This window comes from Castor canadensis, chromosome 10 (assembly GCF_047511655.1).
Source record: "Castor canadensis chromosome 10, mCasCan1.hap1v2, whole genome shotgun sequence".
NCBI lineage: Eukaryota > Metazoa > Chordata > Mammalia > Rodentia > Castoridae > Castor > Castor canadensis.
Genome location: NC_133395.1, coordinates 11037020 through 11059909, shown reverse-complemented (window position 1 = coordinate 11059909; position 22890 = coordinate 11037020). Strand labels below are relative to the sequence as shown.

The 22890-nt window shown below is 45.4% G+C and overlaps 2 protein-coding genes across 9 annotated transcripts in view; one reads left to right on the top strand and one right to left on the bottom strand.

Moving 5' to 3' along the window:
- Positions 1 to 12459, top strand: part of Pcca (propionyl-CoA carboxylase subunit alpha) — a 356147-nt gene extending 343688 nt beyond the window's left edge. For both annotated transcript variants that reach the window (XM_074043045.1, XM_074043043.1), the window contains 2 exons: positions 8880 to 8957; positions 12123 to 12459. In XM_074043045.1, coding sequence (XP_073899146.1) covers positions 8880 to 8957; positions 12123 to 12191 — 147 coding nt within the window. In that variant the 3' untranslated portion in view covers positions 12192 to 12459. The remainder of the gene's footprint in view (positions 1 to 8879; positions 8958 to 12122) is intronic.
- Ggact (gamma-glutamylamine cyclotransferase) overlaps positions 12346 to 22890 on the bottom strand; it is a 32896-nt gene continuing 22351 nt past the window's right edge. For 5 of the 7 annotated variants that reach the window (XM_074043051.1, XM_074043049.1, XM_074043050.1 and 2 more), the window contains 2 exons: positions 19758 to 19822; positions 12346 to 14566 (listed from right to left, as the gene is read on the bottom strand). In XM_074043051.1, coding sequence (XP_073899152.1) covers positions 14104 to 14553 — 450 coding nt within the window. In that variant the 5' untranslated portion in view covers positions 14554 to 14566; positions 19758 to 19822 and the 3' untranslated portion in view covers positions 12346 to 14103. The other 2 variants (XM_074043048.1, XM_074043052.1) reach the window with 2 other exon arrangements.

The following is a 22890-nucleotide window of genomic DNA, read 5'->3' as shown; positions in this document are numbered from 1 at the left end:
TTGAATTTCAGCAGTAATTTTTATGCTGCCCTTAAATAAAACTTGACAAATAGGATGATAGGTCTGGCAATGATAATTTCTACAGAAGTGTCACATAAATCATGAATAGCAAATCTGTATTTCGAAGTAAAAAATTTGGGCAGAGTTTAAAAACCTTAGAAGGAGGAAGCTTGGGAGTGTGTGTAGAAGGACATGACCAGTGTGGTGGGAGGTCATGATGCGTGGGGTCGAGAGCCAGGTCACTTGAAACTTTCCCTGTTCTGTATGCTGAAGTGGTGTTTTATGCTAACACTCTCACAGGGTTCACAGTGAAAGTTCCTCATGCTTTTCAGTCTCTGTGATGTACTGTTTCACATTAAATGTAATAGCAGCAGTTTTGACACGATCGGATAACGGTTTTTCTGAATGTGCATAGAAGAGATGTTCATACGTAGTAAAATGCAACAAACCATGAACAAAGTAGAAGTGGATTATTAACATCGCAAAACACAAATTTAATTCAGAAAGCTGATATGATCACTTTCATATGCCTTCTGAAAATGTTTCTACGGAGACTGTCATTTCAATTTGAAAAATACCTATTTTTCTATACATGTAACACTTGTCAGAAACTGGGAAGCCTCTATAATCAAAGTTAGTATTTTTGTGACTTGTTTTATTTTTTTAAGTATCTATCTTTTTTAATGTGTATACATTGTTTGGGCCATCCCCCCCTCCCTCCCTTAATCTCAGTCCCCTCCCCCTCCTCCCCCCACCTCCTGCTTCCAGGCAGAACCTGTTCAGCCTACTTCTCCAATTTTGTTGAAGAGACGACAATAAGAAAGACTTTTTTTTTTTTTCCAGTACTGGGGTTTGAACTCACGCTTGCTATGTAGGTACTCTACCACTTGAGCCACTCCACCAGCCATTTGTTGTTGTTGTTGTTGTTGCTTTTTTTTTTTTTTTAATTTTTATTTTATTCATATGTGCATACAATGTTTGGGTCATTTCTCCCCCCTTCTCCCCTCCCCCTCCCCCACCCCCTCTCTCCTCCCCCCACCCCCTTATCTCTGATTTTGTTGAAGAGAGAGTGTAAGCAATGATAGGAAGGATCAAGGGTTTTTGCTAGTTGAGATAAGGATAGCTATATAGGGAGCTGACTCACATTGCTTTCCTGTACATGTGTGTTACCTTCTAAATTAATTCTTCTCGAACTAAACTTTTCTTTAGTTCCTGGTACCCTTGTCCTATTGACTTCTGTCGATTTAAAGCATCTGCTTTAGTTTCTCTGCATTGAGGGCAACAAATGCTATCTAGTTTTTTGGGTGTCTTACCTATCCTCACACCTCCCTTGTGTGCTCTCGCTTTATCATGTGATCAGAGTCCAATCCCCTTGTGTTTGCCCTTGATCTAATGTCCGCATATGAGGGAGAACATATGATTTTTGGTCTTTTGGGCCAGGCTAACCTCGCTCAGTATGATGTTCTCCAGTTCCATCCATTTACTTGTGAATGATAAGAGTTCATTCTTCTTCGTGGCTGCATAAAATTCCATTGTGTATAAATACCACATTTTCTTAATCCATTCGTTGGTGGTGGGGCATCTTGGCTGTTTCCATAACTTGGCTATTGTGAATAGTGCTGCAATAAACATGGATGTGCAGGTGCCTCTGGAGTAACCTGTGTCACAGTCTTGGGTATATCCCCAAGAGTGGTATTGCTGGATCATATGGTAGATCTATGTTTAGATTTTTAAGAAGCCTCCAGATTTTTTTCCAGAGTGGTTGTACTAGTTTGCATTTCCACCAGCAGTGTAAGAGGGTTCCTTTTTCCCCGCATCCTCGCCAACACCTGTTGTTGGTGGTGTTGCTGATGATGGCTGTTCTAACAGGGGTGAGGTGGAATCTTAGTGTGGTTTTAATTTGTATTTTCTTTATGGCTAGAGATGGTGAGCATTTTTTCATGTGTTTTTTGGCAATTTGAATTTCTTCTTTTGATAAAGTTCTGTTTAGTTCAAAGGAAGATCAACTTTGTACTAAGATTGGTCTTTAGCAGAAGGGCAGTAAAGTATCTGGTATTATTACTTTCTTGAACAATGCATTAGGGGCAGAAAAATGGTATCCCATACAGCACACCAGTGAACTCTGTGCTTGTAGTCAATAATAGTAACACACCCAGGTTTCCTCCAGGTTGTCTTCGTTGCAAAGCCTTCCTCCTCGGGGAAACTTCCAGCAGGTGGGTAACCACAGACCATGAGACAAACATGCTCCTTTGCCAAGCTTCATAGTCACACCTCCCCTTTGTCTTCAGAGCTCAGGCAGAGGACCCTGGTTGTTGAGTGGACATTCCAGTTTCTGGGTGTCTTGATTTACAGTCATACAATAATGGCACTGAATAGATTTACACATCTTATAGCAGTGGTTATTTAAGCAGCTTATTTGACAAGATGCCAGGTTGTACCCAGTCCTCAGATTATGTTCTCTAACATGTAGACACAGATTCACACATTCATTAACATTTTCAAACCTTTAAATCATGAAGTATTACAAACATGCAGAAAGTTACAGAGCGTAATCGCACAAGCACCATATGCTCTCCATTTACCTTTACTATTTTTATTCCAAATTTTACTTAGCAATAAAACATGGCTGCATATACCATGAATTTGCTCTGTGGTCTCTCCCCAGTTGATTTCCTACCCTGTCTTTTTCAGAAGTAATGGCTTTCCCAAAATTGGCCTTTTAATCTTTTTCCAGATAACACATATTTTTATATTTTAGGGATAGTTTTTGTTGTGGGTAATAAGTCAGGGATTTTTACAATTAACTTACTCAATGATAATTATCAGTATACTATAAAAATGTTTTGAAGGGCCAGTCAATACATTAAATATTGGAGAAGAGTCTTTTGCAAGCTTGGCATTGATTTTATTTTCCAAGGAATGATCTCCTTGGGATGAGAGAGCATGTTATCTTTGTTCTAAGCATTTTTGAAGATGACCATTATCAGCCTTACCAAGATTCAAAATATCTTTTATCTTTTGCTAAAGAAATAAAAAGGTAAAAATAAATGTAAAGGAAAATTATTTCACTGAGTCCTTTAAAACAGCCTACTTCCCAAAAGTAGAGAATCCAGACTGGCTTCTTGCCCATTTTAACTAGTTCTCTTTATTAGTCTCTAGCCTGGGTCTGGTTAGAGGGCAGTAGGGAATAACATTTTTCTTCATTTTAAGGAATTTTAGGAAAGCTGGATTTGTTTCACATTGGCCATGGGTCTGTACTCTTTTCCTGAGCTCCTTGCCCCCACTGCTCAGTTCCAGGACAGGCCCAAAAGAGGGACAAGGGCAGTACCCGGAGGGCAGACCTCTCTAGAGCCAGCAACCATGCTGAACATGTGGCCTCTGCTTTTTTACCAGTGACTGCTGGGTGCAGACCTCTCCTGGCTGCCAGCTTCTCCAGATAAGGTGGTTGGTGGCATTTCTGCCCACTGTCCTGTCCTCCTTGTAATTTGATGACAGTTCCATCCTTGTTTAAATACTGCAGTCCCGCTCCCTCCCACTTTCTGTGAAGATGTTGGGAGCAATGCAAGCTTCTCCAGGAAAGAGCAAGGGAGAGGTAGCAACCCATCCTTGCAATTCAGAAAGAGAAGTTGGGATAATCTGATTCTCGCCTGCTGCCTTCAGGTCACAGGACCTTAAAATTCATGGCACTTAGGCACCTGTGTTCTGAGTGGCACAGCCTTTAAAAGTGAAACGGAAGGATTTTTGCTCATGTGGCACAGTCAGCAGGGTTGACATTGATCCCTGGTTTTCGGGGGGCCCTGTGCAGCAGAAGGGGAGACTGTAACGGGCGGTAAGCCTCCAAGCCTTCTGTCTCATTTGGCAAGAAGACACAGAACATAGGACAACAAAAGAAGGCTCCCTTTTCTATAAAAATTTATCCTCCCCTACCCCTTCCCCCCAAAAAGGAACTGAATTTTTCAGCTGCACATGGAGATTTGGTGCTCACTGTTGCAGGGAAACAGTTGCTGTCTGAACAGGCAGGAAACAGTTTTCTTTTAATTGCCGAAATCATTCGGAAGTGCTTCATGCCCTGCTTCTATACAGCAGATGCTGTGCATTAATTGGCCTGCGTAGAAGTGACCCAGGGTTCCTTGCATCGGGCCCAATTTTAGGCAGAGGGTTTAAGTGGCTTATTTATTATTTTGTATAATCTGGCGTACGTTATGTGCTTCTGCGCGTGTCGTGTTTCATGGTCTGCAGTTTCTAATGTCATGTGGGTTTCAAAACCGGTGTTTCTCTGGTAATGTACTGGCAGCAGGTAAGCTCAGAATACCATCCATCAGGAGCTCATTTTTTATCCAGATACTCCAATGACTGATGAACCTGTCCTTTGTATGAATGTTTAGCACAGTAGAAAGCCATATGCCACTGGCACAGTTTCCTCTGCATTCTTTACACTTGCTGGAGAGTGGGCTTCCGAAGGGGAATAAACTCGACACCATTTGTGTCCTCTTGCCTATATTTAAGTGATACCACCTTCACAACAGCCCTGGGTTTGGATGACAAAAAAAGGTAAGGGCCGTCTTAAAGGAAACCCGACTCCCATAATGATTTTCTTGATCAGAAATATGCCTGCACACTCTTAATAGGGAACCTTGTTTTTTTCCTCCCCGTCTGTTGCAAACAGACCTCAGCCCATTAGAAGGGCCTCCCTTGTGTGGGAAGACCACAGCTGTTACTGTAAATCTCATCCAGTCACTGTATCACCCCCATTTTGTGGCTCTGAAGGATGAAATTGAGAAATGGAGTACTGTGCAGTCATCCTTTACGTCTCCAATTTTAGGCCTTTGCCATCATTTTCATGCTTTTATTCCAAATCAAATAACATTAGTGGGCTACACCACTTTCTGATGAGTATCTGCCCTCGAGCGCAGCTTCAAGGCTCGACTTTTGGGGGCTTTCTTCTATGTTTGGCAGAGATGCACCCCTTTCCCTTCATGCACTTTCTTTGAGCGTTCTTAGGGGCAATGGCAGTTTGCAGTTTGAATGATACATGTTGCCAAATGTGTCCCAGTCAGAGTGTTTTCTGAGATGGGGCATGTGCAGAAGAAGGTTCTGTGTCTTTAATCTTTGTGGAAGGAGTGAAGAGGACTTGGTAGAAGGAGATTGGGGGCTTTAATCAGAAACAAGATGTGGCTTAAATCATTAGCACAACAAAGCATACTATAAGCTTCAAGATAAAAGTCTCTAGGGAAAGAGTCCTCTGAAAATAAATGGAACTTGATAGATTTCCATATCATTTATAACTTCCCTTAATTACACTTGGAAGACTTGCCAGCAACACTGGAAAATTGGCAGCCTCTATCCATTAGAGTCATTTTGCCGACCATGGCAAGCAGCTGGCTTCACTAGATTTTATTTCCCATCACTCACAATTAATCATCAGCTGGAGATGTCTGAAACTCTTCAGCACAGAGCAATGCTGGGTGACATTCAGGCCCCCTAAACATGCGAAAATCTGCTGAGTAAATGGGCCGAGTTCTTTCTCAAGCTTACTCATTTGGGGGCCACGCTGGCTCCTGCTTAATGAGTGCTGCTCTGAGAATCGGATGCGAATGTGAACCTTGACCCCATGTCAGAGGAGAGGATGCAATAAGCCGGATGAAAGATACAGGATTCAGGCCTCCAAACTTTTCACCAATTAGGGAACAGAGAAATACATCAGGCTGACTAAGTTCATCAGAAAGACTTACGAGGCTTGTGACCATTTAGTAAGCCCAACATTGGAGACATCCTGTCACAATCATTAAGTCTTTATCAGATGATTCACAGAAGTGTTAGAGAAGTGTGTGCACACACATGCTGCATGATGGGCCCTGCCTTGGGCACTGTCCCATGGCGACAGCAGGCTCAGAAATCTGCTCCATGAGTCCAGTTATGCCTGGGCTTCCCAAATCCCCGGGCAGTCAGAAGGTGCTACCTCCATGGGCTCCTGCCCAGCCCTAGCACCCTAGGGTGTGTGGTGTGTGTTCCAGGCACAGCCAGGTAGGCAGCCCAAGGTGAAGACTGACGACACCTCTTGGTGGGCCCTGTAGTGCACCCTCCAGTGACAGCCACTGCCCACAGACTGAGCATGTATGGTTTGCATTTCCACCACAGTCTGTGATGTGCAACTTGTGCTGTGTTTGCTTCTCTAACATGATTTTGAGTGAGTTTGTGTGCGTGTGTGCGTGTATACAACAGGATCTTCTTGGACAAAATGTATCACTGTCTTGTGGGTATCAAGGAACCAGTTTCTAAGAGCTTCCTGTTAGGAATGAGTGAGAGAAAACAGCCTACAAAACAGATTGCTCCAAGTGAAAGGAGAGGAAGAAGTGGAAGACTCAGGTTTCCACATGCAGTGAAATAACGTGGTAGATGTAGTGAGAGGAACTGCGGGGAAATAAGAAGGCAGGTGGAGTGCTGAAATCGAATTCTGCAAGTTAGGGCAGGGCTAAGGGTCCTGCAGATGTGTGTGGGGGGTTCCCTTCTTATCAGGATGCACTTCCTTTGATGTCCTTTCATAAAATTACCAGAGTGTCACAATCAGAGGGAGGATTATTTCCTGCCTGCCTTTGAAGAGGGGACTTCTCACTTCTGTCTTGGGCTAAATCAGAGGTTTGGTTTATCTGATTAACAGTTTGGGATCTACCACTTTCAGTCACCTATAGCTTACCTCTTTGCAGCTTGGCTCATGTTACAAGCACTCAAAGCCAGCCAGAGAGGATGGTCAGTGCCCCTTAATCTCATTGTCCACCTCCTGCTGCCCCCAGGCTCCAGTAGGGCCTGGAGGGGTGCTGTGGCCTGGCCCAGTTGTCCTTTAGTGTGTTTTGATGGCACCATTGTCAGGCTGGCCTTTGCCCCTTGGCATGACCATGGGGACATCCAGATTTTGTTTCTTTTTATGTGCATAAGACCTGCATAAGGAAGTGATGGATAGGAGGCAGTGGATAGCAGCAAGGGCACAGCTGCTGGCAGAGGGACAAGGCTGTGCCCACCCATGAGAAGCTGGTGGGGTGTGGGTGAGGAGATAGGGCTACAGCCATCCCAGGGCTTTCCAGTGCCCGTTAAGAGGAAGACAGGCCAGGTGGGGATGTGGGAGGCCAGCTTCCAAGTCCCCATGGTGGGACCAGTCCATCTGTGAAGAGAATGGTGACCAGAGCGCAGAGGTAGATTTTTGGATAGAATTTCCATGGTGTTCTGTTGAGATTCAGATCCACTCCCAAAAGACCACCCTGCCCTCTTGCCTGGGTGCCTAGTTCATGGTTTGGGGTATTTTGAATCTGACTGCTGGACAGGCTTCTGGTTCTGTCTAGGAGGCCTCACAGGGCTTTCTTATGTGTAGCTACGTGGTAGGTGACAATTTGGCAGATCTGAACATCTCCTGGCTTTCTTGGTCCCTGCCTGCCTTTGAAGAGAGAGAAAAGGCCATACGAGGGAGTGACAGTTTCAACATATTGGACCAGGGCCCCCTCGTCATCATCTCCTGTCCCCTTGCATTTTGAAGAACAGCCCTTGCAAGTTGCTGGTTCACTGTGCATACCAGGTGAAATGAATCAAAAGCGGCAGTGAGCGTCGGCTTGGAGCCCCACTCATCAGCAGTTCTCTCCCACTTGCCAGCACCGAGGCTTTGGCATCTCCTCTCTTCCTATATTCCTCTGCCAGGAGAACGCAGCCCCCACCTGAACAGCAGAGGATAGAACACTCAGGGCCCAGGCGCACTGCACTGCCAGCAAGACAGCTTGTGTGTCCCAGGGGACCAGGAGGGGGACTTGGAGATCATTTGGGGATGACGGGAAAGAACATTCTCCAGGCACTTCTGTGGCACTTTTGTGATGTGACTGCCCAGGAGCCCGTCCTAGCATGCCAACCAGACCCCACAGAGCCCTTGTCCTGCCATTTCAAAGAGTGGGAGGCCCCTTGCCACAAAGCTAAGAAAAATCTGGCCCAGCTCATCAGTGCTTACCCATCAGGACCAGAGGAAAGTGAGTAATTGGAGTGGCTTTTAGTCACAGCTTATTCCTGGATAGAGGCTGTGCTTCCACCCCCATGGGTTTATACCCAGTTCCACCTAGATTTCTCTCACCATGAGAGGCAAACACTAGAACACACGCCTACGGGAGCTATCAGGTCTCCTCACAGAACATGATACAACTCTAGAAACCACTTCCTGTGTGGGAAGGTATTGTCTAGCAGCTGCCTTGTCAGAATGTGTGCGTCCTGCAGAGGAAGGGATGGTGGTCCTCATAGCCTAACACTAAGCTGTTGTTCCCAGCTCCACGGGACTATAGTCAGAAGTGTGCCATTGTTTTTGTACAGCTTTACTGAGATATGATTTACATATATAGTGCAGTTCATCTCTTTACAGTGTAAATTCAGTGGTTTTAATCTATTCAGAATTGTATAACCATCGCCATTAATTTTAGAACATTTTTTATCACCCCAAAAAGAAACCCTTTACCCATCAGCAGTCACTCCCATGTCCCTAAACCAGGCCCCTGTCAATCCTTCTGTCTGTAGAGATTTACCTATTCTGGACATTTCAGGTTAAGTAAGTGGAAACATTCTGGTTTTATAGCATCTGTAAGACTCGGGTCCCCAGAGACAGGCCCACAGGCAGCATCCCTAATTCTCTAGTATCTGGGTGGTTTTCTAAAGAGGACTTGATGATGGAGGGAATTGTCTTTGTCTACTGTCCCCTAAAGATGTACTTGGAATGGGGATGCATTAGAGGTCATTGCTGTTTTGATGAACATTTTAGCATTTTTGACAAAGAATCCTTTAATGGCTTTACTCTTAGGCGTTATTGCAAAAATTAGAATGCTTTTAAAACCTCAATCCAATTTTAATTCATTTTCCAGGTAGCAGAAGGTCAGGAAATTTGTGTGATTGAAGCCATGAAAATGCAGAACAGTATGACAGCAGGGAAAACTGGCAAGGTATGTCCCCAAGCTCCTCCCATCCACGTGGGCCCTGTGATGGAAACAGAACTTCCTCTTTGAGTCATGGTTTGGCTCCAAAAGGGACTACAGAGGTGGTGGTCTCTGGCACCGCTCCCTTCCCTGGGGAGGACAGTAAGACACTGGGGCTCATTCACTCTGCATTGATGTGTCCTTGCCTTGCAGAGAGCAGGCCCTCCAGAAAGGGGGTCTGTGGGGTTACATTCAGGTAGTGAAAGAACAATTGTTCTTCACCTTAGTGTCTTTCAAATTAAAGGGTCTTTAATTTTTAATGTTTACATCTGTCTTGGAGGCAGTTAGTTACCTGAGGCTTACACTTAGGTGACACAGCAGGAAACAGTTTTACAGATTGCAAAAATTAATGTAACTCTTCAAGTTATAGATGGAAGAGCAAAAAAAAAGTCCCATCTACACCTGTGGGGCTTAATGATTCAGGGAGGAGAAAGAAGCATCAGTGCTGAAATTTGTTAAGATTGAAACTTCTCGAGTATCTTTTCCTTGAAGAAAACAGAAATATTGTAAACAATATTCACTGTTCTTCCTGTGTCTAATGAGAGATCACTAATAGGAAAATAGCCTTTTCCAAGGGATGTCTTAGGTTGGAAATGTCTACATAGGGGAGTGAGGGAAGCAGCAAAGGCTGGCTGTGGCCACACAATGGAGACACTGGGTGCAGAGAGATCTGTTGGCTTATAGCATCAGAGACCTGCCTCTGCCTGTCTGGTGGTCTCTCACCCCAAAAGGCAGTTGAGACTCATTCTGAGAGAAAGGCCCAGGGGATGCCCCGCCTACTCCCACAGGGAGAGCAGGGGTCCCTGTGCACACAGGAAGCCTCTAGCTGGCTTCCAGTCTGGAGCAGGTATAGATAGCCACACCATGTCCATGGGGTTTGGCAGAGAATATGCAGTGCTTCAGGAATCCTTTCTGAATTTGAGTACATTTAAAAAAGTAGACAAGAAAATGTGGTTCTCTGTTCATATGAAACTTGTTTAATTTGTTCTTTATTTTTTATTTATTTATTTTTATTCATATGTGCACACAGTGTTTGGGTCATTTCTCCCCCCTTCCCCCACCCCTCCCTTACACCTCCCCCGCCCCTTCCCTCTCCCTCCCTACCCCCTCACTACCAGGCAGAAACTATTTTGCCCTTATCTCTAATTTTGTTGAGGAGAGAGTATAAGCTATAATAGGAAGGAACAAGGGTTTTTGCTGGTTGAGATAAGGATAGCTATACAGGGAGTTGACTCACATTAATTTCCTGTGCGTGTGTGTTGCCTTCTAAGTTAATTCTTCTTGATCTCACCTTTTCTCTAGTTCCTGGTCCCCCTCTCCTATTGCTGTCAGCCACTTTAAAGTATCTGCTTTAGTTTCTCTGCGTTGAGGGCAATAAATGCTATCTAGTTTTTTAGATGTCTTCCCTATCCTCACACCTTCCTTGTGTGCTCTCGCTTTTGTCATGTGCTCATAGTCCAATCCCATTGTTGTATTTGCCCTTGATCTAATGTCCACATATGAGGGAGAACATACGATTTTTGGTCTTTTGGGCCAGGCTAACCTCACTCAGAATGATGTTCTCCAATTCCATCCATTTACCAGCGAATGATAACATTTCGTTCTTCTTCATGGCTGCATAAAATTCCATTGTGTATAGATACCACATTTTCTTAATCCATTCGTCAGTGGTGGGGCATCTTGGCTGTTTCCATAACTTGGCTATTGTGAGTAGTGCTGCAGTAAACATGGGTGAGCAGGTGCCTCTGGAGTAATAATTTGTTCTTTATGATTATTTAACATTTACATTGCAGTATGCCACAAAATGTCCATCCATGATAAGGGCTTAGACTAGATGTGGGGGACCAAGTATGAGTGTCAGGTTCTGGCTAAGGGCCCCATGTGGCTGGGCTAAGACACGGGTGTAATGAGCTAGGAGCCTCATCAGCTGGGGCGTCTTGTGGACCGGTGGTGTGCTGCGTCTCTCATAGGAGAGGCAGAGCTGCTTCCTCAGCCTCAGCAGCCCAGAGCCGTTTCTAGAGTTGCAGCTAGGTACCAGTGAGTTCTGTGCTTACCCCAACCCTGCTGGCTGGACTCTATCCTGTCCCCTCCCCACACTCCATCCCCAGGCTTCTTGGGTCCAATCCAATAGGACATAGCAGGAATGGCCTTAGCCAAGTTTGGGGCTGGCAGTTCTTACCTGTGAGGGTCGTTTTTCTCCTAGAGAAATGGTTTACAATGGAAACAGATCTTATCTAGTCATTGTACCATCAAGAAAAACATCATATATAACTGTCAGAGTTATCGAGACCATAAAGTGGCAGCTGTTTCACTCCAAAAGCATCTAAGTAAAGCTGAAGTATCCACTGCATAGGTTCACATTGTTCTTAAAAACTGGGGTTCATCTAGGCCACTCACCATGGAGGGGCAGGACACAGGCATTTTTGGTGTTTGTCTATTGCCTATCACCCATTTTGGTGTTTGCCTAGGCCAGTTAGAGCCTACTGTTCTCTACTGTGCCCCAAGTAACCACCTCCAAGGAGGCAGATGGCCGGCTCTTAACATGCTCCACCCCCTCTCTGCTCATTTTAATTTTGCACATTTGGCAAACAAAAGTTGATTATATTCGGAGGAAATCGGTAGAATGAGAAAGCACAGCTCCACATACCATAATCCATATCATGGAACCAAGGACAAATCATAGAGCCATGTGGCTCTTGAATATGTCAGTTCCCTTTAAAAGGAGGGCAATGAGCAGGCTAGGGAGTTTCTCCTTTTAATTCCTGTTTGGACTTTGTATAATTTTGTTTTTATATGAAATTAAATACACAATTAACTCTTAGAACATTTCTATAATCCCGAACCATAGAAGAGTAGGGAGCTGTGTGTGTGGAAGACACTAACACATCAGGTCTTAAGATAGTCCCTGGCACTGGGTGCCCAGTGCCAGTCAGCAAACTATAGCTGAAATTCTCAGTTTCCTTGTGCTGGCAAGGACAGAAGAGACAGGAGGGGGAGCGGGTAAGGCACAGGCTACTACATGGACTTGAGTTCCCAAGCCTGAGACCATTTGTGTCCTGACATGGATTAGACCACTCCCTCCTGATTCCAGTTACTGATTCTCATTTTCCTCCCCCATTTCTTAAACTCAAGGTGAAGTCGGTGCACTGCAAAGCTGGAGACACAGTTGGAGAAGGGGACCTGCTCGTGGAGCTGGAGTGAAGAAGTATTTATAGCCTTTCATCACCCACTCTAATTAGCCATTTGTACTATTCTCTTACTCAATTTGTTCAGGCATTTTACAGGAACACTCCTGTGCAGCAGGTTCTACATCGTCTTTATTCCTCAGAAGAGGCAAAAGCAACATTCTGCCAAAAAAATCACCAATGGAAATTTTTATTGATATAAATACTTGTACATATGATTTGTACTTCTGCTGTGAGATTTCCTAGTGTCAAAATTAAATCAATAAAACCAGCATTTGTCTAAATATTAGTTTGCTCTTTTTTTCCGAATGAAGACAATGTACACATGGGCAACAGGCTGTGCCAATTGACTAAATACTCATTTCTTTGTGATCCTTTAAAAATTTACATGAATTCTGGTTCTCTGCTGTTAATTTTAGTAAATTAACATTTGGGGTTTCACAGTCTGATTACCTTTCCATGACTAAGAGCTAACACCTGGGGCTGATTATCCAGACTTCCCAACAACCAGGTAGCACAGACCACAGTCCTCAAAACCCCTCCCCCGTGGGCATCTGCATGGGTGTCACACTGGATGGCTGAGGTTACTCTGGGACTTACTGACTGACCCAGGGTGCTACCCACCCTGTTCTAAAAACACTCATGTTGCCTGGGTTCCTTCCCCATTGCCACAGGCAGGGGCGCTCCTGAGTGTGTGGGCTGGCTCACCCACTAGCCCATCAGCTGATACCCATCCTCGCCTTTCTCTGTTTTATGAAGCAAGTTTTTTATTAAGAAAAACAGGCTAAAAATACTGATGGTGTTTTTGTGCCAGATGCAACTAGCGACCACAGTCTGCCATTAAATTGCAGAGTAAACTCCTCTCCGGGAGAGTGAGTTACTAAGGACCAGCAGCTGCACTTTCACTTGCTTCTGAGATTGTTGGAATCCACTTTCTATTTTGCTGGATAGCAGAGCAGAGCTGTGCGCTGACTCTGCACTGACAGAACATCAGATGGAGCTGGGTAGCAATTGGTACTTCATGCCTTGCTAGCATTATTTTAAGTGCTGTTTGTATTTGGAGGCTAAGCCTTCTGTCAGGGCCTGAGGAGCAAATTACTCATGTGTTGGTTCTCTTCTGAAAGGCCTGCCCCACCCCTCCCAGGCCGCCCAGGGCTGTGCCTTCAGGAGGCAAGGCTGGGCAGGGCTGGGCACTGACTGCCCAGCACGGATCAGCACATACATGAAGTCTGGCAGCTCAGCTGTGTCTTCCAGCAAGTGGGTGGTTGTGATTTTGCTAGATTAGAATGAAAAGAACCTTCTATCAAATAAATATACCAAAAGCAGGGCCAAACACAGCATCAGCACACTTACATTTTTCTCTCAAAATACCTAGTTTAATTTTAAATAAGCATCTTCATAGTTTGTGTGATCTGAAAATTGTGAAGAATGATGCTGATGTACTCTAGCACAGCGTGGTTTTTGTGAGGATCTGTTTTCATATTGAGCCATTCTAAATCAACTTTTAGTGCCATTTTTTTCTAGGTGTCACTGAAACCCAACTGCAGTACAGTCTTTGCAGTCATTGAAAATATCATCTTCAGATTAAAGCAAAACAAAAAGCAGCAGAAAGGTATGATAACATATGCTATTTAGTGGAAATCTGAAGTTTTTCTCACCCTGTACCTTCAAGCCTGTGGTGTTCTTTAAGTAGGAAGCAATAAAGCAGCATTAGAGGAAAGATTTGGGGGTACAATCTTGTTATTAGGATGTCCAAATCATTTGCAAAATTGGCACCACTGAGAGTCTTTTTTTTTTTCCCCCAGATTGAGTTTTACCAATGTCTGAGAAGGATCCTGGTCTGTTTTAGCTCTCGGGGACAGCCTGAGCCCGGGTGACCAGCACCCACAGGGACTTCCTTAGTCCTCCTTGTCGACAACCAGCCCTTGTCACCTGTTTTCCCGGGGGTTGTAGCGCAGCCCATGTGGCCCCTCTGAGTCATAGCTGTCATGGTAGGGGAGGTGGACCCACTCGGGCGCATATGTGGCTGTGCTATACACGAAGCACTGCACACTGTCCCCAGGGCCACCCCCACCCTCCCACTCAAGCACCCGCACCTGCATGGCAGTGCGCTGGTACATGTCAGGGCAGCCTTCAAAGTCATCCAGGAAGCACAGCATCTGCTCGTCCACCGTGTAGATCTCGCCCACCACGCAGTGGCCTCTGCCGGGGAGGTGGAGCAGCCTTGGGATGTTATGCTCGCCTGCAATCACCAAGGGGTAGGGCTCTGCCGTGCAGCCCCGACCCCGGAAGGCTGCCCAGCCATTGGTGCCATCCAGCATGACCTTGTGGTTGGGCTGGCCTCGCTTCAGAGTGCCGTACACGAACACATGGGCCATGTGGCTGCAGGGGCTGTAGGGGAGAGCAGGCAGGCATGTCACAAAGCAAGAAGGAGACTGCCAGTCTGCCAGTGATGTGAATTGCCCAGGAAGGGCCAGAGAGAGGGGCCCAGGCTACAGAACCAGTTCTCCTTGATGGCCCTCTCCACTCCTGCTAGCTACAGACAGAGAGAGTGGGACAGTGGCCCAATTGCCCAGGCTGGCCCTGAACTCCCAAGTGATCCTCCCACTTAAGCCTCCTGAGTTCCTGGAACTACAGACAGGTTCCACCACATCTGGCAGTGGCCTTGCATTTTACTCTGTGGCTAAGTGGCTCCCACAGCAATACTCAAAGTGATAGGACACCTGTCTACTTCAGTGGGGAGAGGGGGCATGCCAGCCACTCTGTGTCAGCAGAACTGATTTCTTCCCAGAACTTCTCATATCCAACAGCTGACCAGGGTCACTTAAGAGACCCCCCAAGCATAACCCATGATGTATGACAGCCCCTTAGCACCTCAGTAGAAGCCACAGTGGAGCCAGCAAGAGACAGAGGCTATCTTTTCTTGGATAACCACTAAGTACAAATGGCCTCAGGCCTCATCTGGCAGGTGTCTGTCTCTCTCTTTTCCCTTCCCCGTCCCCTAACCTACTACAGAGGGAGCAGCTTCTAAGGCCTGAGGATGTCTTGGCCAGGCCCCAGCAGTGACTTCCCAAGGCACACCTGCCTGAGCCAACAGCTGCTCCTGTGAGCCCAACTCTTGACTTGCGTGGTGGATGTTGAAGTAGAGGTTCATGGAGATACTGGCTGTTTACTGGGAAGAAGGCCCTTAGTCTAAGAACACAGTTGCTGTCAGATGGGAACAGCCTGGCCTGGGACCAAGCCCTGCAGATTTGCCAATTTCTTAGGCACTTAGTTTTTAATCTTCTTTTTTAAAAGGACTAAGATTTGCACAGCAAATATTTATCATGGTGGGAGGGGAAAGAGGGTGACAGAAGGAGATCAAACTACGTCAGATGCACATATAGTAATATCAGCAAACTCCCCCCTCCCCAAACGTTTGGTGAGTATGCGCTAATAAAATGTAGGGGGAAAAGGAAAGAAAATTAGGACAACAAGCAAATCCATGTAGAAAATAATCCCCTGGAACATGGCGATGGGAGCTAATCCAGGTTTCAGTCCTGCCTTTACATTTCTGGTCCTGGCCTGGACACCCAGCAAAACTTTTTAAGGACAGCACCTGTGTTGACATTTCCTTTCTCGAGGTCTTAGGGTACTGGTGCTTCACAGTGACTCACTGTGACTAGCATCCCAGACTTTGGCTCCATCTGAAGTTAAATATTTGTCACTGGCTTGGGCCACAGAATGGTTCACAAAAGCGACCTGTGTAGGACTGGAGGTATGGCTCAAGTGGTAGAGCATTTGCCTAGTCAGCACAAGGCTCTGTGTTCCATATAGTACCAGTAAAAAAAGTGACCTGTGTAAAAGTGACTCAACAGTGGATGTAACACTGAAAAGGAGAGGGCTTCTCCCCACAGCCCCACCTCTGTTCCCCTGGCCTCTGCCCAGTACTGCCTAGTGCCAGCCTGAGGCCGACCTCTTGGAGAGGGCACTATCAGTGCAGGGACAAGAAACGTGCACTGGGGGCTCAGGTAAAGGAGTCCAAGAAGCATTTTCTTGAAGATGTTACAGCATTTCTTCACTGTCTCCTGGCTTCCCAGGTTCTTGCAGAGAAGTCCAGGTGTGGCTGAGCTCAGCTATGCTCAGAGCTTTTTCTCAGCGGGCTCTTGGGTGTCCCCTTTTGGGTCCCCTCACTCCTTGGATTTTGAAAGGTGGGTTGTTTTTCATTCATGGTGCTGGGATCTGTCTGAAATATGGCAGTGCATTGTGGGGAGATTTCTTCCCTCTTCTCCCTCATCCACCTTCTGGGAGGTGGATGACCGGAGTCGCCCCAGTGCTCTTCTCTCCATTATCTGGGTCTTTCTCTGTTTCTCCTTCATCTCCCAGGTCTCCTGCTAATTGAAAGCAGTCCTCTGCCATCATGTTTATTTCCAGCGTCTTTCTCTCCTTCCATGTTGAACCTTCCTGCTCTTTCAAAGACAAAATACCACTCTTTTTTAAAGTTTCTCTTCTTTATTTCCTCCTTTCTGTGTTTCTTGAAGAGATTTTCTTCAAATGTCCAGTCTTTCATAATGAAAATCAACAGGGAACCTGCAGTATGAGGGAGGCACTGACAGTTGGCTGCCTCTGGTGACAGGTTTGGTTGACTCCAGACAAGCTGTGGGTTTGTGGGGTTTTCTTCAACTCCCATTTTCAGGGTGCCATTCACAGCCACTTCAGATGGGCCTGTGTTCCTAATACCATGGCAAGAAGTTCTTGCCACATTAACCCACCATCCTCTGCTGGGCTGAGGGGAGATGGGGACCTTTCCTGTTTGCAGCCCAGTCTACCTGCACACACCTATGGCCTCCTTGGCTCCTCACTGTATAGGAACTCAGGTCTGGTGTTGCTGGGTGTGAGGTTTCATTACCAGTGACTTCTGTTTTTTGTCTTTCAGGATTTTGTTGCTTGCACTCCTCTTTTGTCTTTGTAAGTTGTTTGAGAAGTATATTAGTCCATTTTGTGTTACTGCACAAAGGACAAAGCAAAGTGTTTCAAGTTCACAGTTATGGAAGTTCAAGAATCCTGAGGTGGTGCTGGCACCATACCGCAAGAAGCAGATAGGGCTGACCGTGGCTGAAGAGGTCAAGCAGAGGGCAGGGACAGAGAGCAGACTTGCTTTTCCTCATGCTGAAATGAGAGAAAGGGGAAGAAAAGGCAGCAACTGCAGAAGGAAGGCCCAATGTGGCACGGGGTGCTGTGTAGACCATGCACCTGGATGTCCTGCACTAAGCACACATGACTGGTGTGACAGTCCCCTGTCTCCTTGAAGTAAAGTGTGAAGGGAGGGAGACAGAGACAGATGGCAACAGCATGTTTCACCAGGTGTGGTAGTGCATGCATGTAATCCCAGTACTTGAGAGGCTGAGGCAGGAGGATCGCAAGTTCAGGCATGCCTGGGCTACATAGTGAGACCTTATCTCAACAAATCAAACCAAACCAAACAACTGCAGAGCAAGGACAGAGTAGGGAACACACTCCTTAAATGGGGTTGACAAGGAGGGGCAGGAAGCTACGAGGGCAGAGAAGCTGCAAGGAGTACTGGGGTTTGAACTTAGGGCCTTTTACTTGCTAGGTAGGCACTCTACTACTTGAGCCATGCCTCCATCCCCTAAACATTTTTTTAAAAAGCAAGTAGTATTTTGGACTTGAACATTATTACATAATACCATGGCCATCTTTATAGGAGACTTTAAACAGTTGTTGGAAATTAGCATTCATGTCAGATCATAGCTAAGATTCTGATTCTAGTGTCAGTTAAACTGTTGCTTTCTGGCTCTGTCCCTTACAAGCTGCAACCCTGGACAAGGTGTTTCACTCCTAGGTGTGCTTTTCCCATCCATGAAATAGGATCAAAGTGGTGTCTGCTTTGTTAGATTGTTGATACTGTATGTAAAGAATTTGGATCTTTAGCTGGCACAGTTCTCAATAAATATAACTAATGATTAAGACTTTATCAAACTGAGAGTTTGAAATTTTGTATAATATTACACCAACATATTTTTTAAAACAGATAAAATCCTTTTAGGAGCCCAAAATATTTAGAACTCATAAGACCATAATCTGTTCATTAGTTCATGCATGCAATTCTGAGTGATGACCATTATGGATGCCAGGAGGGAGAGGTCTTGGCACCAAATGAGAGTTACATTGTGGATTTGTTTCAATGTTACTTAATCAGAAATCAGCATAAGTATGCTAAATAAATACAACTTTTAGGTAGGGATAGGATGTAGCCATATTGATATCTGCTTCCTAAATAATCATAAACATTTATGGAAAAATTTTTAAATGTGATTTATGGGATAACTTACACCATTCCTAAATTTTAGTGGTTTTTGTACATTGATTTTTCTCTATTTTGTTTATCTTTTTTCTAACCTCTTTCTTTTAGTAGAGTGCTGGAGATTGAACCTAGAGCCTTGTTCATGCTAGGCACATACCAGCCCCTTCTCTAATTTTTACTGTTCCTTTCCTTCTGTTAACTTTGGCTTCAGTTTGTTCTTTTTTGAGTTCCTTATCTCTATATACTCTTGTTTCCTGTCAGTCATGTTCAACTCATTTCCAAGGGTTGCTGGTGTCAAAAGGACACATGAAAAAAATGCATTACAGTGTCAGGGGTAACCTGGACAGTGCCCGTGATTCATTCTGGCCAGGACAGTATTGGGACCCCGTTGTGATGCATCAGGCTTCTGAGTCTGGCTGGAGGTGGGGTGGGTGTTACCTTCTGCAGGTCATGCCTTACTATGCCTTTACCCACCACTAGTTCTTTCTGTAACACTGAGCCTTAGCCAGAGACTTGGGTAAAAAATCCAGAAGCTTGTTTATGAAGTAAGGGATAGCTATAGGCAAGCCATTTAGGCTTCTCCAGAGCTAAACAAAGATGGATGTTTGTCATCTTTTGTTTTAATATGTAGTACATGTACCCAAGTAGGCTGGAACCACAACACCAAAAGGGGCAACCTCAGTTGTTTGTAGGTGGACATATACGATGTCCGCAGGCATAAGGAAATGCACGGTGGCATAATATGAAGTCCTACCTCCATATAACTTCTTTGGGAAAATTATTTAAAACTTCAGCATTTCTGTTTTCTTGTTCTTAAAAGGGTTCTTTGTAGTTCCCTAGGAGCTCTAGTGCCTGATGAACGCCAATTCCCTCCTACCCTTAACCCCCCACACCAACTCCATCCTTTATCAATGTCTTGCAAAAACATGTGCTAGCTATATTCTTCTTGACTAAGCCCCTAAAAATTAAAACCACCACACTATCACATAGTGATTGTGTTCTTAATGATTTTTCAGAACCAAGAAGAATGCTTATGTGAAATGGTCATGATTAGGACAGAAACTGTTGACTCTTAACTCTGTAGAAAATTTCTTTTGTTGAAGATGATAACTTTTTTCCATAAAAGGAAACAGGCAAAAGAAGTAAACTTTCTTTTCTAAGAAATAATTTAGCAAGTGATATAAATTATGATATAAAACTAGTTTGAGAACACTAGTTATGCAATACAAAATTAATATTTGGCATATCTGGATGCTTTCATACACAGAACATCATTACCTTTTCTGATTGTGTTTTAAACGAAACACACAGGTCCGTCAGGAAGCAGCTTGTCCCTGTGGGGACTGAGAGAAGATCAGAGTTAAGCACTGAAACAAGCAATTAATTCCCATTAGAGGATTAAGGCTCTCATGTTCGCTTTGAATCAGAAAAGCAAGTTGTGAATAAAATGTACCAAGAGGTTACTTGTCAAAGTGAATAAATTAAGAGACCTGAAGAGCAGCCCAGAATGCACATGAGAGAGAGGTTAGGCAGGCCCCTATCACCGGCTAGGAAATAGGCTGGGTGTGTTGTTTGTGGGACAGATCACCTTTCTCTGCTGTCCTTACTCTAACAAAGACATATCCCATGGAAATATTTCTAAAAGCGTATCTCAGCATCTGCCATGGATGGAGTCCCTTAGTACACTGTACGTACCAGTGGTACACAGAGTCACAGACACATAAGATACTAACATTGGGTTTGAAGAATTTTACTTTGGGCCTCTGGAGCCAGTTCCAACTTAAGTAATATCTCTTCAAATGAAGGTGATGGATGTAACAAAGATTGGTGGGAGGCATTCCACAGGGTCAAGACCGAGGACCTCTGCTGTGGAATGGAAGTGCCCAAAGCCAAACCTCTGCCAATCCCAGCTGGCCAGGAACCATGTGGACATCTAGGGGTCAGCCAAAAGTCCAAGTTCAGCAAAATCTGGTGAGTTTAACATTGTCAGTATTAAAAACAACAAAAACACTCATGGAAATGTCCATCTGGCCCAGCACTGCTCAAAGTGCCTCATACTCAGCAGTTTTCCTTCCTGAACACAGCCCATCTACAGTTTCATATTTCACTCTTGAAGCAGAAATTGAACGTGACTGTAAGTCTTTTGCATAACTGTTGCATTTGTCCTGCTTAGTTTTTTCTTAGCCACCTGGTGGCAAGAGTGTAAAAGGCAGGATTTAAGAGTTTATTACAACTCATATAGATACCCAGTCCATACAAAAACACACATACCAGGTGAACCAAGCAAGAAAAGGGCAAATACTCATTCTCCACTACTTTGCAAAGTGGTTTTAAGTGGATATCACTCTGTAACATAAAAACAACCTCTAAAAAAGTACCACAGTATTCATGGTTTGTACTAAAATTTAATGACATGAGGAAATGTTACCACTTCAGACTGTTTCCTACACATGATAAATCAAGCCACTACCATTCATCTGCCAGTTGCCAAACTAATGCTGGTGATGGGAAAAGGTAAAATGGCTAGATGTGGTACATGAAGCTGAGGGCCCCGCTGGAGCTGGGTCTGCCATGCACTACTGACTGGAGAAGTTATTTCAGAACCAGAAACTCCTGATCCAAAGAACCGCCTGATACAAGTTCTGTCTTAGCCTGGGCTGCTTCATTAGCTCTCATGGTATCTCACCTATGTAAAGCTGGCCCCAGTAGAGACTTGTCCCCAAATTCCCAAGGGGCATGGTGATCATAGTTCAGGCTACCATGTCACAATGGAATACACAGTGCCCACTGCTGCCCTTAGTCCTTAGGTGACCACCAGCAGCACCTGTGCTGGGCGGATTACTGGAGAAAGGACTCCTGATTTTATAGAAACCTTGTGCCTCAGCATGGGAGCTGCTTCCTCCCCTCCCCCAAGGGAAGGCTATTTTCCTGGAGCAGAGGCTGAGCATCTGATATAGTTACTTATTAATTCTTCAGAAGTTTCTCAGAACTGTAGGAAACAGGTGAAAAAACAAGACGCCATGAACTTTAAGTCTGGGCCTGGCCTGTGAGTGGGGAGCAGGCTCTGGGGTCACCCCTGCCTGCTAGGGCACCTTGTGGACTGTCTGCTCAGTCCTTTAGAGCAAAGACTGGGCTTCCTGCTGGAGTGGCCTTCACCAACTCCACTGAAGCCCCCGGAAGGAGAACAGCAAAATGCCTTCCTTACATTAGCTGACGGCTGCCTTTGAAATCAGAACCAGGCCCTCACCACCCTCACATGCTCCCAACTCCAGCTCACACAGGTCAAGGAAAACAAATGGCACTTTGTAGCCCTGATGTCACAGTGGGCTGCAGGAGCATGGCCTTGGCAACCATCCTGTGAGGTTTTTACTTTAAAGGCATCTCTAAAACACACAACCAGCAACCAGACATGATCTTCCCCAAATGGAGGGCATGGAAAGGAGGAGCTGGATAACCCTAATGTGCTGGCTGGGAAGTAGCCCTAGGCACACAGGCTGGGCCACAGTGGCCAGGCACAGTGGGAAGACACACACTGGTCCCTGCTACTCCTGGTGGCCATGCAGATGCCTGGCAGGCAGCTCCTCAGCTTTATGCCTCAGAAGGTGCCCTGAGATCCATGGGCACCACTCAGTAACCCAGAACCTGGAGCTCAGAGGTGAATGCCAGGGCAGAGCTTTGGCCCTGGCCTATCCCTGGGCTAAGTGCTAAGCATCCACTTTCAAGTTCATGCTCAACGTCATACATCCTGTACTTAAAACCCCCAGGTTGCAACTCAGCCCATGTGCAAGTTCACAGGCATCCCATTCAGTACTGACTCTGCCATACTACAATCCACATCCACCAGAGAACCCAGGTGAGAAAGACCCAGAGACAAGACCCAGGGAACTAAGCTGGAAGCAGGAGGGGCCCGGTGCCAGAGAGGCCAACACAGACAGCTGTAGCCCTGCATGGGATCTAGAACCCTCAAGGCCCCACCAATGAGGGCCTTCACTGCGAGTATGCTGCCCTTTGGGGGAGGGGATAGTGACACTCTCCATCTTCATCTGGGTGTTTCATGGTGGTAGCCATTGGTCAAAACCACCTTCCTGTGCATTTAATCTCGAGTTTATGGGCAAATTGCAGCTCAAAAAAGCTGACCTAAAGAAAATCCAACCTGAGCTCTGGGAAGGAAGGCAGTTTGCAGGTCACTCAGGATCAGTCCTTGTTACCAGTGTCTGTCTGTGAGTTCAACTGGCCTCCCAATCCCTAATCAAAAACAGAAGCTCATCATTTTATGTTGAGGATTCCCACAAGATCTAGCATGTCCAAAGTCTTTCTAAATAGACTTGTGGTGGCCTCTTAAGCTCATCACTTCTCAGAACCCAACATGCAAGGCCCAGGCGCCAGGCCACAGAGTCAGAGCTTTCTTTAC